The sequence below is a fragment of the Haliotis rubra genome, unplaced genomic scaffold (genome assembly GCF_003918875.1).
Source record: "Haliotis rubra isolate DU_JTF1 unplaced genomic scaffold, ASM391887v1 Scf56, whole genome shotgun sequence".
Classification (NCBI taxonomy): domain Eukaryota; kingdom Metazoa; phylum Mollusca; class Gastropoda; order Lepetellida; family Haliotidae; genus Haliotis; species Haliotis rubra.
The window spans coordinates 1087468-1106054 of NW_025767257.1; the positions used below are offsets into that span (position 1 = coordinate 1087468).

Sequence of the window (18587 nt, forward strand, 5' to 3'; positions counted from 1 at the left end):
TATCAAGGCGGAGTAAATTGCGTATTTCTCCACGTTCATATCACGTGATTACACAATCAGAGAGTGACCTAACGTCAACATAACAGCTTACAAGTAAACAGGCAGCAGTAGAATTTGTTCCAGGTAAGCGAACCCCTATCAGCCGCCATATCACTTTCTAAACGATGGCCTTAGTACATACAGGAGGTTCCTAGTACCGGAGTCTGTCACGGGGTGTCGACAGATTTTGTAACAGGATATATTCTGTTCACAGTGTTACAGTGCACTCGTACGAAGAGAAAATCCTGTTTGTTGTCGCTGTTTAATGCCACTGACAGAAAACCTAAACAATCTTTGCATATGCATTTCGTTTATGTTTTCTTGACGATTCATGATGTGGATATGTTTATTCTTGATATATCTGAACTTAATATGCGCCGAAATGTGAAAATACTAAAATTAACAATGATAATAAGGCGTTCGTGCCATCTTGTAATAATAATTGCCGTTCAATGTTCTAGTTTAGAGGCGATGGGGTAGCCTAGTGGTTAAACCGTTCGCTCATCACGCCGAAGGCCCTGGGTCGATTCCCGAGATGGGTGCAATGTGTGAAGCCAACTTCTGGTGTCCCCCTGCCGTGATATTGGTGGAATATTGCTAAAAGCGGCGTAACACCCAATTCACTCACTCAATGTTCTAGTTTACAATAATTATTTCCTAACTTCAGAAAGGCAAATATTCGTCTCCGCCTATCTTAGGACACCATATTCTTTATCATACCAGTGACACCCCACTTATCAATCACGTTCATATCACGTGGTAACACTATCGCCGGGTATACAGACATCATAGAGTAGTATGTCAACAGAGTTCATTCAGACACTGCGATGCTGCAATAGATACCCCACACATAGCGTCGCGTAAATGAGAACGGTTAACTTGAACATCCTCAGTCTTTTCAACATACAACATCCGTGACTCCTCTTGCCTTGATCCAAGTATGTAGTTATGCCCAAACATGTGTGACTAATGTTTGTATTATGTTTGTAATGGTGATGTTGTTTGTTTGTCCTGTCGCTTCTGCAGATTACTATTCAAGTCTTGTCCAGACAAACCTATTTTTGATTTCAATGACCCACACCGCACAACCAAACGCAAGATCAACTGTGTTACACTATGTTTCAAGCAAACCAAAGAATCTTGTAAAATCTATCCTCCTAAAAGATTATAACAGGTTAATGCCGCCAATATTTTCTGAAATAGGTTCTCGTAAAGATATAGGAAATAGCCATCCTGTTTATTATTCTTTGTTTACTCAACGAATTAATGAACAGAGCGCAAGGCGGGGCTCCCTTAGTTTGAACGGATGTAACACCGATAGTATCGAATTAACATGACAGTTGATTGGCATTCGAGAAGTGGCTGTGTAATTAACAAAGCATGCAACTTTGTGGGTAACAACGTTTATTACACGTGAAGAGATCTTGAAAACCGGGTAAGAATTGACATCGAAATCTCGAAAAATCCAACAAACCTGTCGTTATCTGTACAGTTTTCTTTATGATTGAAATGCATACTTTAACTTACCAATGAAGGGGGTGAGGAATGTATGCACTGCGAGGGGTCTTAAGATCGATTCAAATAGAAATCGGGTGATCTCCTTCACTTGACTGAGTGTATTCTTCCACTGATGTGGTGAACCACTCTTCTGTTTAAGTCTCTGGTTTACCTGTTCTAGCCCCCATGACATACAGGTGGTTGGTTCGTTGTTTAACGCCGCACTCAGCAATATTCCAGCTATATGACGGCGGTCTGTAAATAATCGAACTGGACCAGATAACCCAGTGATCAACAGCATGAGCATCGTCTAAGCAGTTGGGATACGATGACATGTGTCAACCAAGTCAGCGAGCCTGACCACACGATCCCGTTCGTCACCTCTTACGACAAGCACGGGTTGATGAAGACCAATTGTAACCGGATCTTCACGGGTAAGGAGGGCCATGAAAAACAATAAACATGATCAATGTCGTGTTATAAAAGATCAGGTCTAACCCGAAGGCCGAAGGCAGGCCGAAGGAGGATGTTGACTGCGGAGCCTGCTCAATCAAGTCATCTGTCTTTATCGGAAGGTGTATTTGGACAGAAAAATGCTGGTCATTGTTAACATCGCGACAATCTGTTACACTGCGTTCGTTTGTTTCATATGACTGTTTGATTGTAGATGTATTTATATGCCGAGACAATTACGTCTAGAAGCAAATACAAATACTTGTTATCTGTTTTCGACAATACAGAAGACGATACGTGAAGCATCATATCGACCTGGTGGGGGTCAGGGCCGTGACCCGCATCACCCTACTTAAATTATTTAAAGTCATTTATTTAAACTAGTATATTTCCACTAGCGTCAGCCCCGCTTTAGTTAATAATAATAATAATAATCTACTTCTATAGCGCCGAGTTCCAGCTAGGCTGCTCACAGGCGCTTGTGCAGATCAGTCTATTTCATTTCAAATAGATGTGTCTTTAAATGTTTTCGAAAAGTTGGTAGACTTGGTAGTTAGGTAAGATAACAATACAAATAACGAGGCCTAGAAAGATTAATACGAAGGGAGAAGAAATCGTCAAAGAGATCAGGCATATAGTATAGTAGCGCCCTCGGACAGTTGTTTACGATGGGTACCTTGATACTGCTTGAACGGTTAAGCAGGTGACACAGTGGGTCAGACAACACGTGTTAACACATGTAAATAGGTACCAAGGTACGTGTTGATGGCTCTGTAGCTAACGGACCTAGCGAACGTGTATGATTTATGCATTAGCACCACCCGGAGTGTTTGTGGAACCTTGTAAGTGCCTCCTTTCCAGTTGACAGGTCGAATGTGACAAATCGTTTAAAGTAGTTCTTGAAATCCTAATTATCAGTGGTACAAATATCTACAACTAACAGTACTAATTTATTCTATTATACCATGATAGTTGTGAAGTCATGTTGAAAGCGAAGATTTTTAGATAATAAAAACCAGCATATATTCCGTTTTTATGTCTCAAGTCAATAATATCGAAACAGGAGATTTCGGTTAAAAATGTTCTCTCTGTTTCAGCTTGTAAGGGACATCAACTAAACTGTTACCAATGGCAATCTGCTCGTATATTTCCGTTGTTCAAAGAATACTACGTCACTCAACTTCGAGGTAATTGTGGTGGCCGCTACACAGTCACGTGATATCAGCACGCGTTGACAAGATAAGCACCTCCACTTTCAACATAAACACACCTGTACTGGATAAGGACATCAAAGTTTGAAAGTTATCACAATGAGCAAGGTGAGTTAATGTTATTGCTTGGTGTTACAGATAATGTAGCAGACACTATTGCCATCATAGCATACTACACTATGCTGTAATAAGCCTGTGTAGACTTGGTATGAAATGTTTACTGTTTCCATGCATTGAACACTGCCTGCGGACCGTCCAGAGTGTTTACACCTAGTGTCTAACAGTTATGAAATTTTGACACCGGCGGTATTATTGCGATATGCCTCCCTTATAATCAATGTGAGTGTCCTCTGTTTATTGTAAGTCATTACGATTATTTTCACTTTCGCTCAGATTACTTTTATGAAAACGCAATTGTGAAATATAACATACGATTACATTAAATTAGCTGATCGGCGTGTATGTAAGCATGGAGTAATCGCCTGGCAGGTAAAGTGTGACGCAGTTTCACTGCATATAATTACATGCTGTCTTCATATTGTCTCTGGCAACAAGGTATTCCGTTTTAGCGGAATAGTTCATAAAGTGAAGTATTTTGGGGAGTATGTGACGTTAAGTGTCTTTGGCGTGGCGATGTTACGTCAACCTTATAGTTTATGTTTACATATAGCAGGCTGAAGTTGAAACATGTCTCATGTTACTATTGAACCATTCTAGAAATATCTATAACGGGCGTCACGTGTAGATACAGTATATATACAATCAAATCAACCGTTCGTGACACAGGCTTTACGTATTCACAGGCATAGGGAAACCAAGTTCTATGGATAGTCAACTTCTTAATTGCAATGAGTGCGACGTTTAGGTGTAGGTACTAACACCGTTATCAAGCAAGTGATGACGTTTCGGTGTAGGTACTAACACGGTTATCAAGCACGTGATGAGGCATATATATGTATACAAAAGTAATGTCTTCATTTGCATGAGCATGGGGAAAATGTGAAATAAAATATTTTATTATGTTTTACTGTGCCATTACGTCAATATAACTTTGAATCTATAACCACTTTTATGTATGCATGCATGTATGTGCACATATACAGTGACGCAAATTATATTGTTTCTTCCCTCTGTCACTCACCAAAAGAAATAGCAGTACACTGACTTGTGTGTATGTTATACAGATTTTGTCATCCACAATCATTCTCCCTGCCATGTTTACACCCAGCTTCTAAATGATAATAAACACTTTCAACTTGGTAGTTGCATTTCCTACCAAATCATGTATATGTGAATGAATAAATAAAGATATGTCAGATCATCATAATATTATGAGGTTTAAATCCGAATGTACAAAGAATAAAACAATTACTATACATAAACCATCACATAGCAGTAAAGGCGTGTACCTTATTCCCACGTCCCCGGTCATACACAGTGAGATCATATCTTCACTGCTGACTAAAGTGCTGCATACCTTGGTAAGATTAACGCTGGTTACCGGGTGTTTACCGGCTTCTTTTAAGGTTTCCTTGTCTACAATTGTAGAGTTGCCGACATATACTACCCATCAAAAGTTTAGACTCACTTAAAACACTCACTATATGTCATGTATATGTGGACGGTTACATCGAAGATGAATTTCTCCACTAACTTAGGAGAACCAACTGCAAACCTTATGCTGATGCATTGTACGAGGATCATGCATCAAATTGCTGAAAAGCATGTGCAATTATCGTGCATGTGAACAGCTGCGTTTAGGTGTAAAGTTTAGTGAAGAATATGCCAATTTTCACTGAGTTTCATCGTGACAAAAATCTTTTCAACATTACGAATTTGTTTTACTATATATCTGTTCATGTGTAAACAGTACTTTTAAACAGTACGGAATATTTTGCAAAATCTAGTTCAGAACAGTTGACTGAAGTAAGTGACTACAATTACACTAGTGAGTCTAAACTTTTGATGGGTAGTATGTTTTTAGATGGAATCAAACACATTCGATGAATAAGGAACGCATCTGACTATAATACTCAACAAACAGCTACATTTACAAGCAAGGATAAACACAATCCGGTAACAATAACATTTCTGTTGAAAGCAAACTCTGAAAAATATTATGTTGCTATGTCTCCTGTATCTCGGGAGGGGCGTGTCCGATCTATGTATACTCACACTGTTCATTAATATCTTCATTAGGAACTATATTTGGATATGCCAAAATTCATATTTTATTGAGTTATTTTGATACTATTACTGGCACACATTTCACTAAATGAAATATATGTATGACTGGGTCATTAAGACTGAACAGACTTCATCTCATTGGTGTCAAGTAGCGTCTTATCGCAAACACATAGCATAGACTATTTACAGTTACACTTGAAAATCAATAAAACCCGAGGGTCAGGCTGTTTGAGGGTTCTGGCTGAATTTCAATAGTTTTACAGCCGGCGTGTCACATTGACCCATTTCCCGTCAGAGGCGCTACCCATACCTATCCTGTAGTGCTCAACGATAACAACATCACAGGCTTGTACGCTGTGTTCACCATGCATAGACACGTTGGTATGGTCTCCTACATGTCAGGCCCGGGAGTCAAGCGAGACGCCATTACGTGGCTGGGCATAATTAGAGATTGAAAGGGTCTACTCCCATTTGTGAGAACTCCCAGTTGTGAGACTCCAAGTTGTGAGACAGTGGAGTAGATACTTAGCAAAGAAAACACACCTTACTCCCCTATCTGATAGAATGGATTAACCCCAGCTAATTATGGATTAGCTATTCAACTGAATCATGTGGAGGTAACTTAATGAAACTCTAAAAGATAAAGTAATTAACCTACTCAGATAAATGGCTTTAAAAAATAAACATTTTGTGTAGGTAACTTTGTGATCATTTGAAAGAGAAATAAATTTACCTACTCAGATTTACGTGTTTGAAATATCTAGCAATAACTGTTGTAACTATAATCAATCCAAATGTATTTATTAACCTTTGACTGCTCTTTCCGATCACCATTCCACAAGTAGAATATATCACCAGTTCAGGATAATCTTTTTCAGTATTTCAGTATCTATTGAAAACAAAAAATGCTCTTCAACGAACAATGTCTTCTGTGTTAATTAACTCATTAATGAACTATGCCTCCTGCGGGTACTCTTCAGCAGGTGTCCTCCCATTACGCAGACAGCCAGTTCGCAGACACCTTAAAACAACAACATTTACGGTTCAGTGAACAGATTATCTACTACCTGTTACCTGCACATTATATTGGAATAGTCCAAATAAAAACACAGGAACAAACTGAAGCTATATTATTTATTTTGAAAGATGGATGAAAAGACAGTAATTTGAACAGTATATTTTCATAAACATTTCTAGTCTAACGGGGGTCGGCATCATCATATTGAAAACATTAGCTTCTCTATTAGAAATTGCGACACTGTTGTATCATATAAATCAAATAAAGACAAATGTGAACCTAAATATTATTCATATGGAATAAAGAAGTTACATGTTTTGCACGCAATATTAAGATATATGACGAGTGCACTTAATTACGATTTATTTAGAATAATCTTTTTTAAAAATGACGCATCATGTCAATGTGGCCATGGATGTGAGAATATTTTTCATTACTTCCTTGAATGTCTATTGTATACTACTCAAAGACATAAACTGTTACAATCTTAAGAAAGAATTGCTAAAATTAGAACACTGATTGGTATTAATCGTATCTTACATGGCAATGCAGGTGTCTCATTTACTACAAATCAGAATGTTTTCAAATATGTACATATCTATATCTCTCCAACAAAACATTTTCTCAATTAACTTCAGCTGTATACATATGCTATTATTGGGGGGGGGGGGCTTTTCTATCAATAAACACAATCAAACCTCTCAGTGACAAACCTGTTTTTATATTCGATAGTAATTGATAGTAAAATAAATTTTGAGAAGAGATATCATTTATCATTTAATCACAACAAAGTTCTATTTACCCACAATCAAACTTGTCAGTAACGAACCTGTTTCAGGCTCACCCTGCCCTACTCACTGGACAGTGGATTGTTCCATTATACCCATAGGTGTTACCCTAATTAACCTTCTAGTTCAGTGTCTGCCAATTGGGTGTCTGTCAAATGGGTGTCTGTGGGGAAAATGGGAGATAACTGAGAGTGTATCAAACGGATATCTATCTACTGTGAATCCATGTGTTAGGGAAAGGTGAGCCACCTGCCCCACCGCTGGTAAACGTGACAGATGCATACAAGTCAATAGTTGACCGGACCTCCCAACATACAACGGGAATGTAAGGAGTCCAAACAGGGAGTTGCATCGGACATCATTTTTGTCAGTGATGCTTCAAATTTTGAAATGTCTTCCACGAGTCTAAGAAATACTGAGCTGCATAAAGAGAAAGTAGTGGAAATCACCCCTCGCATGATTCCCAACACTAAACGGAGGAACAGTATTTCCCAAATATAACCATGTTAAGAAATAAACGTTCCAACCGAGGCCCATATGACCGACGTTTGAAATGTACGTATCATTTGGCCACTAAATGCACATTTCATAAAATAACTGTAAATTTGGGAGACAATGAAAAATATGACAAAGGTGTGTAAATATGGCAATCGTTTTCCTATATCTATAAGTCTGAAATAATGGTAAATGTTGTTTATTGATGACATGGTTTAAATACCCTTGAAATCCTGTATGATCAGGTTTAGATTTATCCTTTATTTCCTACTCTCCTAAATGCTCGATCATGGGTAAATGCATCATTACCACATTGACAGAAATTAGCATTTATTTCAAAGGTTCGGTAATATAGCTGCATTATGTTACCAGTAATGGGGCGTTAACACGAAGCACCCACGTCCGTGAAGTAGTGAGGTAATTGGTTACATATGGTTTGGGGATCCACTTTACCACACACATTTCATGTTCTCTGTGTAGGCTGAGTATTCCGTATCCAAGACTTCGGCGACTCGCTGCATTCAACTGAGGGTTTTAACTCAACATAGGCTTACACAGAGCACAGTGGCATAAGTATTTGATATGAAATACTTATAACTGTTATTTCATGTCACTGTATTTAAGCGAAATATATATTTATTCAAGCTTTTTCAAAGGTTATGTGGCGTTATAACACAATGTATACCTGTGTAAACGTTACTCTTAATATGCAGTTAAATATTTTAATAACATATGCCTACCATTCTATGATTTTTCTCTAGTTTTGGGGAGCAGCTTTTTAAGATTTAGAAACCCGAAATCCACACATATATTGTGGAATCTGAGGGAAATGTACATATTCCTAAAAGAAAACTGTTTCAAATAGGTGAATTTGCAAGCTGTACCTCGCAATAACAATTTCACAAGTGATGTTTCAATCTATTCCTCTCACAATTAGTGGACTGCAATTCCGATTCACCTTTAAACTCGGCTAGGGTCCTATTCAAAACAATGATGCGATTGTATTTATAATTAGTCCTCCTGCCTATGGCGCACAAGTGTTTTCATTTTAATGTTTTTTCCGTATTTTGTAAGTTCGTGTGGTATGTAGATTGACGTTCTGGTATATTCTTGTTTCAGACATAATAGAAACACGATTCCTCTTACTTCCATCACATGTATAGCTTATGTTGCAATAACGATTATTCTTTTCAATACATGTAACCGATAGCAATACAAAAGTTACAACAGAGACAGAAACGAATGTAGATGTACATCCGATAGCACTACGTGAACTGGAACCAAGGGATAAATATATAAGTGGGCGTTTCTTTGTTGTTTGAGGCCGCACTCTCCTGCCGTCAAAGTATGAAAGTTAGACCCTTGACAATACACCAGTGGAAGATCGATATATACATAAATATTTAAAGTACACCATGCATAGTAGTTACAATGGCTTGTATAAATGTCCTCAACAGCAAACATCTTAAACCCTTTTCCTGTGTATTACATGGTTATCCATATACTCATATTGTGTAGACCAATGAAGATACGGATTATAATCGGTTTTCAGTAACCCATGGTTGTCGTAAGAGGCCTCTGACGGGATCGGGTGATCATGCTCGAAGACTTGGTTAACACATGCCACCGTATCCCAGTTGCGTAGATCGATTATCATGATGTTGGTCACAGGATTGTCTGGTCCAGACTCGGTCATTTACAGACCGCCGCCATATAATCTGCATGGAGTGCGGCGTTAAACGTCAAACATTTATAAACATACTTTTGAATGAAAGCGTATTAAATCACTTGAATTAATATGAGTCAGAAACTGAAAGCAGCAGCACCTGGAAATGCGGAAGTCGACTTTTATAGACACACCGGAGTTATTGACTGTTCGCGTTTAATGTTGAGGACTTAATATATATTTCACTGTGAAGAAAATACGTGAGCAAATGCAACCTATGGCCGCAACCCAGGTATTAGGTCCATGTGAAGCGATGATGTAAAACACCCGGATCTCACAGTATTCAGGAGATGACTTTCAACTTATGTCAGTATAAGGCGTAAAGATCTCTCCGGTTTCTGACGTTCATACGTATTTCCTACATTACATCCGGATCTCAAAGTAGGCGGGAGATGACTTAACTTATTTCGGTATACGTCTTAAAGTTCTTTCCGTTTTCTGAACGTTCATACGTATTTCCTATTTTACACTGTTATCACGGTGATATACGTATTTCAATATGTGAAAAGGCTCTTGGTTGATATCATATAAACTCAACTCTGTTTACAAAAGTTCAGAAGATAAAGTTCAAGTATAGTCTATCTGTTATATAATTAGACACATGTCGTATCGTGACATCTTGTATATGCCTATCTCTGATATAGATAGTAACAATCATGTCATCTCTGTATGTTTCATAAGAAGGGTGAACAATTTGTATGTTCATCATGCTATATTGTACTCATGTATTTCCGCTCTATATGCATCACGTAAAATAACATTCGTCAATAATTGATCAATGATTGCAGTATTTTAATTGATTAAAAAATGAAAATTCTTTCTAAAGTACATTCTGTCTCAAAAGACGGGGGTAGGCGCAAAGAGAAATTTGAAATGTTGTTTATCATGGCTTTGGTCATAAGTGGACTTCATACCAACATTACGAAGCAACGTGCTATCGGAAAAAAACGTTCCTATCTGGTTACTACCTCAATACTTGAAGACTTATATACCTTTGTAGAAGGTACATGGTTATACCTTGCAAACATTCTGTGTGTGTCATGTGGTTTAGTTATTTCAATTTAAGTGGTTGCCTAAGTGCTTCTCAATATTAAATAACTAAAATAAAAACCAAATAGGTCGATGCATACACAACCAGATATTTTCAGCCATGGCAAGTCGAGACCAAATTTATACGTGTACAGGTCATTTTAACTATCGATTATATCTAAAAGCAAGTTAGCCAGATATTTATTCAAGGAACGTTCTAATCACGATCCTCGCTGGATATGGACATTTAACATGCTCATTGGTTTCATGATATTGATAAACCGCCATGACCTCACTTCGGGTTGTTTCCGACACGATGCAGACCCAACTGGGTCTGTTTGAATTCAAAACAACGTTACACCCAACTCTTTCAATATTTCTTTGGTCAGTTTGAACAGCGGTCTGGCGTGTATTTACTTTTTGATAAGACAGTCTGATGTTATGAATGAATGAATGATCTCTATTTACCTCCAGTAGCTTCGGAGAGTGACAAACGTTGGATGTTCTTTTAACACAACATACTTACAGAAATATGATAAAGAGAAAAAATGAAGTTTTACAAAGCCACATATTTACATGATTCTGGTGAGAATTAAGTCATTGTCTATAGATCGCTGTCTATAGATAAAGCAGTGATCGCAGGCTCCAGGAGCTTATGTCACGTGATACAGAACCTATGAATTCAGCCCAGGTGTCAAGGCTCATATTCTCTATAATAGAGGTTATTCCACCGAGGAATGTCACAATTGTGACTTCGTCATCTGCACAGTCTTCGATACACATGTACTGTTCCAAGCTTAATGTGTCAAACAGATGCTCATAAAGAATGTTTCTTGCATCAGCTAAAGCTGTACAATATACAAGTTGGTGTTTTATTATATCATTGCATTCTTCATTACACATTAAACACTGACCAGGTGTTATTGGTAGCATTCCTAGTTTCACAAGTGCATACACAGGTCTGGTTGGGATATTGTATAGTATACACATATTCCAAAGTCTATGTGGAGCCAGTTTACTGTGGATTCTATAGAATCTGTCCAATTCAGGGCGATCTTGCAGGCATGTATGCCAATGAGCAGTTTCATGCTCTGTTATCTTGGCCCGTATAGTTTTGTTCCACGCCTCCTTGGATGGAAACTGGTTAGTTTTCATAAAGAGATCAATTGCATTCCATAATTCATATTTCTTGGCTACATTGAGAAGATCGTGTGTTACACACTCACATTTGTAACCGGCTGCTATATACTGAGCACACTTGAAATAGAATATCTTTTTAAAGGCATATCTGTGGTTGCTTCGGCATAACCTTCCAAGGAACATCAGCTTCAATTTGTCGATAGTAGCTGTCATAGTCCACAGTCCTAAAGTTTGAATAGTTGCAGCGGTCGGAGATCTCTGATGAAAACTTTGCATGGTACCGTACCATTTACCTTCAAGGTGAATCTATTTGGGATGACGATCATCACTGAGAATTTCACGAGGTAAATGTATAAGACAGCACAATCATAAAAATGGCTTCTGTCGTTATTGTTTCCACCAACCGGACATTGTGCAGGGCACGTGTACTGAAGCATTATATTATTTAATGATGGGAGATGGGTAGCCAGTGCAGAGTTGCACCCCTTTGATGTTCCAGAACCCTAAGAACCCGATTCGTTCTTATAATGTTTCTATGTCACCAGTAAAAGAACGTGCTTTCACTGAAGAGATGAAGAACTGTTCCCACCTGTCTTCCCACATTAAGTTGATACGCCGCCATTTAGAAGTTTTAGTTATATATACAAGGGGATGTTTGCTGGCAGTTCCCATGACCTATAATTCCTATAGGGGATATCATAACTGTATATTGCAACAAACAAGCCTTGTATTCATTAGGATGCAGTGTGTCTAGTGGGCGGTTTTGTTAATGTATTCTCCTTGTTCGTTCTAGTTGCATTATAAACTGTAAACTAGATCTATGCAATTACAATCTGTAAAACTATTCTAGATCCCCTGGCAATCAGCATTACCCTTGCTGTAGAAGCCTGTCACACTGTCGACCCTTCCTGGGTTAGAAGAAGAAGTTGGCAGATTTACAAGACCGGCTTCACCCTTAAAACGAGCTTGTAAATATTTAAAGACCAATTTGTTGAAGTTCAACGACGTTTTTAGCACGCTATAATCTCATTGTGGTGATCCGTATTTGAAGTTTATTTTTATTTCACGCAAAGCGAAAGTCCTTAACGTGTTGGTGTGTGACACTCCTAAAGTGAGAATCATTATAATGTATTGTGAGGTTGTGTCCTAGTGAATGTGTGTGACTGTGTTTATGCTGTGCTGTATGCTGGGTTTGGGGGTTTGGGACGGGGCAGTACTTGAGGTCAAGTATGTTTGTAATGATATCTGTTACCAGATTTTAGCAAGTCGCATGTTTTGTTTACTTATATATACTGTACTGTATTGGGTGTATGTTTTATATTTTAGTGTTTCATGGGTCACAGTGGTCTCGCATTGTACACGAACGAACCAGTTTGTATAAATTATGATTGACCATTGGGTAACGCGCTAAATATATAATTATGTCCCCAATCATCCCCACCAGCTGCCGTCAACCTTGCCCCTGCTTGTTGCTGTGGGATATTATACCCCAATTCATAATGGAGGTAGCACATGACTAACGTATTGATAAGCGAATGTGTGTGTGCGTACGTATGTGTGTGTGCGTGCGAGTGTGAACCATGGTTGTAGTTGATTGTTATGCGACATTGGTTGTAGAATTAGGAGAAATCAACGTTTAGTAGTGACGAGGTGACAGTAGATATTAAAGTTTAACAGCAGGTAATGTCGGTATGATGGACACAGATAACACCATGTCCCCTTGTTTGACACACAAACAGTGTTTCTTTGTTCTGAAGTAGGGAAGATGGCTATACTAGGCTTTGGTATAACGATCAGTGTGACGGCTATTTTAACATTATAGCTTCTAAATCGATAAAGACCTACTTGAAATGTCTAGGGTTGTTGAACATAAATATCTCTAGACTGTTTTGAAATGTACATAATCTTAACATTGCATTGTGTTCAAGCAAATTAGCATAGATAGTTTACCTAACCAAATTCCGGTAACTATATTATTCTGCAACAAAATATATTTTTCAGTTATCCATGTTGACAATGAGCACACATAGAGTTGCACCGACGGCAATTTATGTATGCGGTGTGTTAACCATATATATTGGAGGCGTGGAAATAGGTTCAGGTATATTATATGTCTGTGGTGTTATCTTGGTCATGTTTGAGGGTCATTGTAAGTGCTTTCTGATATTGAGGTTTATGTTTATATGTTACCATGTTTTCGTTTACCACGGTTTCAAAGCCTCTGGCAAAGCGCGTATTCTAACACTGATAACGTGAACCATGTAACTTGTTTAATGTAAGATATGTGCAGTACCTTAAGGTAGTGGCCTCAACACCCTTCACTGTCTGATTTGTTGGTTATAATCCTTTTTGGTGTGTGAATGCAGTAACTCTGGCGGCTTAACACACCACACCTTCCCGTGTGCAGCATGTATATCTCACTACATGTGCGCCAGGACATGATGCCTTCAGCAACTGATTTTGAGGATATTTGAAAAGGTTCACGGAGAAACATACCTTCACATTCCTCGCGCAACACCGCCGATGCCATGTCGGACTGATAATAAATATTACTATTTATCGGGCAAAAGAAAGTTATCACTTTTAAATTGTATAAAAAACCAAAACGCTGGAACAGGTTTGAACCCAAGCAGAAAATACTGGTCCCGATAACAACGCAACATGATCCCAACAACAACGCAGCTGTCCGAAAACTTCGTACGAATCGTGCATGATTTTCCATGTTGGACAGAGCAAGCATGCAGTAACCAAAAAACCTCCTTTATATGCCAAGATTTACGCAAGCGCAACGAGATAGGGCGATCGTTATGTCCAATATGGGGACTTCACATCATCAGCTTGCAGGAACCCTCAACTGCAGCCAGGCCACCATCAGCAAATTGATAAACCGCCAACAGCAAACAGGCCAGACTCAAGACCGCCCAAGATTGGGAAGACCAAGAATCACGACACCGGCCAAAGGCCGCTACATCCGACAGATGCACATCCGGAACAGACGCATGACGGCGACGTCAACGGCAGCGACAGCATTAGCATATACCTTTACCGTAAACACAGACTGCAATGGGCACGAACTGCACGTCGGTGTCAGCAACGTGACTGGGAGATAGTGCTCTTTACAGATAAAAGTCTGTTCAGTCGGTCCAGAAAGGATGGCAGAGTTCAAATTTTCAACGTAGAGGAGAGCTATTGGCGCCACACTGCGTTCAAGAAGTTCATCCGTTCGATGGAGGAGGCGTCATGGTATGGTGCTGCATTTGTGGCCAGGGAACAAGACTGGTTATCATCCGAGGACATCAGAATGTCCAGCGGTACAGGGATGAAGTGTTGAGGCCTTTTGCGGTGCCCTTTATCCGACGACAACCAAAACGTCATCAACGTTAACGTCACCGTATTGCCTTGACCAGCGAGTTCTCCCGACGTGAACGCCATTGAACATCTCTGAGATCATCTTGATCGTCACCTGAAACAGCGTGTATCACCTTCAGCAAACCGACAGGAACTTGATCAGGCTCTCTTGGACTTATGGAACGGGATTCCTGCTGACGTCACCTAGTAGACGTGTGTTGGCGTGTATGAATGCCTTGGGTGGTCACACCCGCTATTGATCATGTGTTCCCAGACTCCTGTCTCATTATGCGACTCTTTAGGCACTTTCTGATGTACCGTGACTTGTGTACTATTTAATTTTGATCCCTTGACTCTTTCTTATTAGCGTTAAATATTTCTGTTGTAAAATAAATATCATTAATCCCATATACGTCTTTGTCTCTATTTTTTGGCAAATATAAAGTCGGTGATAACTTTCGTTTGCCCGGGACTCGTGAAGGTCCGGGTTAGAATGAGCCTTCGGTAACCCATGCGTGTCGTAAGAGGCGACTAACGGGATCGGGTGGTCAGGCTCGCTGAATTGGTTGACACATGTCATCGGTTCCCAGTTAAGCAGATCGATGCTCATGCTGTTGATTACTGGATTGTCTGGTCCAGACTCGATTATTTACAGACTGCCGCCATATAGCTGGAAGTGCGGTGTAAAACTAAACTCACTCACTCACTCGTTTGCCCGGTGGTTTATGTATGTTTAAATGGCATGTACCTATACCCGTCATCCACACCGATGACGGAATTAGCCTTCTACTACTGTGATCACTCATATACGTTATGTACCTTCATCTGCAGGAGGAACCAGCTGAACGAGCGCAATGGGGGCGACAGCTAGAATTCATCTTTACTTTGATTGGGTACGCTGTAGGCCTTGGCAACATATGGCGATTCCCATATTTGTGTTATAAAAATGGAGGAGGTTCGTACTCTTGATAATTTATGTGGTACTTTGAAATTTATAGGTTTAAGTGTAGCTTAAGTAGTTATCATATTTTTCATGATGTAACCATTACTCACTTTAAGGAAAATAATGATTTTTATTTATCAAGCTGAACCGTTTATACAGGACTAAATTGATAAAAATACGTGAGTAATATATAAACGGCGATATTATGTTGGCTAAGTAATTTTATTATATTCCAAACTCATTATTAGGATAGATTTTTATGGCTTGCATTTTGTATTGATTTCAGGAGCCTTCCTTATCCCCTACATAATATGTCTGATTTTCATCGGCATTCCTATCTTCGGTCTGGAGGTTGCCTTCGGACAGTTTGGTGGGAAAGGACCAATAAGCATTTGGTATATAAACCCAGCCATGAAAGGTCAGAACAAGGAGAAATGCTACAAATGGTTGTTAATATATGTATTCATTTATACAACACATAAAAAGCACAGTCATTCTAAATACACTCAAATAATTTATGCGTGGGAAAACTTACATATCAAGGATCAGGTCACTGTTTTTTTTGTCAAAACACAGCCATCGAATGTGCGAAGGTTTAAATATCAAAGAATACCATTGAAAATATATTAAAAGTCAAACTGAATGTAAACATGTTTAATTTTAATTGATTATGAGACTTCAAAGTTTGTTAATATATCAGATATTACACAGACATTTTTTAATGTCAGTTATATTTGTTAATGTAAGCTATATTTGTTAATGTCAGTTATATTTGTTAATATCAGTTAGATTTGTTGATGTCAGTTATATGTGTTGATGTCAGTTATATGTGTTGATGTCAGTTATATGTGTTGATGTCAGTTATACGTGTTGATGTCAGTTATATGTGTTGATGTCAGTTATATGTGTTGATGTCAGTTAGATTTGTTGATGTCAGTTATATGTGTTGATGTCCAGGTATTGGTTATGCTGGAGTGTTGGTGTCGGTGGTCATCAGCATCTACTACGACGTCATCATTGCCTGGGGGCTTTACTATTTCTTTGCCTCCATGACGGATGAGGTGCCTTGGTCTAAGTGTTCGCAGTGCGAATGCCTTAATTTCGGGAAGAATGTCACACCAGGTTATGACAACGCCACCGGAATAAACTGCAGTAAGTAATGCTAGCTTTAACATCTACCCTGGGCGGTGGGGTAGCCTAGTGGTTAAAGCGTTCGCTAGTCACGTCTGGGACCCGGGTTCGATTCCCGACATGGGTACAATGTGTGAAACCCATTTCTGCCAGGATATATGGCTGGAATATTGCTAAAAGCGGCGTAAAACCAAACTCACTCACTCACTTAACATCTCCCAAACCTATCTCCGCATATTTTCATGCAAGGTACATTACGTACTTGGTGTATTTTGCAAGATCTCTTTACAAGATCCAGCCATACATGTACGAGGATGGAAATGGGGCTGATATACTCGATCAGTGTAGTTTGGGATGTTGTGGGCCCTGTGTGACGTGTTTGATACATGTCACTGTATCCCAAATGCGTAAAGCGATGATGTCAATCACTGGATTATCTGGTCCGGAATCTATATCTACAGACCGTAGTCATAAACAACAGTGCGGCGATAAACATCAAACCAGACAGACCTAGTCTGTCATACAGACCCTGGAGCAAATATATCCAAGAAAACCCACGCAAGTTTATAAAATGTGGCAAGTCTAGATTTCAGAGTCTCAGGGCTCCTTTTTCATTATATATATATATGTGTGTGTGTGTGTGTGTGTGTGTGTGTGTGTGTGTGTGTGTGTGTGTGTGTGTGTGTGTGTGTGTGTGTGTGTGTGTGTGTGTGTGTGTTTGTTTTACTAAGAGGTTTTTTCTGTAAAATATGTTCATTTCAGAGACTAGTTGTTAGTCTAAGACAGACATTAAGCATAGAATAGTCTACACGTTAGGAGGAACAATAGATTATCTATTCCGAGTGAATTAATTTTGACAATCCGTTGCCTTTGCAAGAGAATTTCAACATTATTTCTCGAGGGACAAATAATCACACCCGAGTTACTGTTATTTTGTATATTGTGTAAGCCTTTCCTCCGTGAAAGTTGAAACAAAAGGCGACATCAGGCCCTGAACATAACATTGTATGTGGCAATATAACAACAGCGATGTCATCGTCAATTATATTGTATAGATAATGATACATGTTGTAAATGAAACCGACAAAACCCTCACGTCTACACGAAATCTCCGCTAAAGGCAGAGTCGACAGTACAATTCCGACTATATGATGACCATGTGTTTATGAATGACTATCAAGGTGAGTGTATCCTGCCCCCGCGGTTGCCAGCCACGATAAACAAATGCTGAGACTAGTCAACTGTTCACCTGAAACACAGTATGCTACACGACATATGTTAGGGATGATGTCCTCACCATGTGTATCATAAAAGTATTAATGACTAAAATAACTTTATGATCCCGTTGCCCATATGGACATCATTAGTTTTATTAGTAGTACTAATACTGAAATAATTATTATTCTGGTATTGTTTTAGTTTTGGTATTAGTTACATCTTTGTTACTTTTAGTATCTTACAATTTATATTTCAGAATAGCACGCGATGGCCTGCCGATTGTATCAAAATGCTATTTTCAAGATTCAGTTTGAAATGTTGATATAGATCTATGTCGTTGTTGAAGAATATTTATAGCTGATGT

General features: G+C 38.9%; 1 protein-coding gene across 3 annotated transcripts in view; it reads left to right on the forward strand.

Moving 5' to 3' along the window:
• The first annotated feature begins 61 nt into the window (after nucleotides 1-61).
• Nucleotides 62-18587, forward strand: part of LOC124254015 (sodium- and chloride-dependent glycine transporter 2-like) — a 34038-nt gene continuing 15512 nt past the window's right edge. Inside the window, exons 1-5 of one of the 3 annotated variants that reach the window (XM_046687877.1) lie at nucleotides 62-123; nucleotides 3087-3308; nucleotides 15763-15886; nucleotides 16161-16292; nucleotides 16832-17026. In XM_046687877.1, coding sequence (XP_046543833.1) covers nucleotides 3300-3308; nucleotides 15763-15886; nucleotides 16161-16292; nucleotides 16832-17026 — 460 coding nt within the window. In that variant the 5' untranslated portion in view covers nucleotides 62-123; nucleotides 3087-3299. Of the gene's footprint in view, nucleotides 124-864; nucleotides 978-2771; nucleotides 2832-3086; nucleotides 3309-15762; nucleotides 15887-16160; nucleotides 16293-16831; nucleotides 17027-18587 lie in introns of those variants that run through there. The other 2 variants (XM_046687876.1, XM_046687878.1) reach the window with 2 other exon arrangements.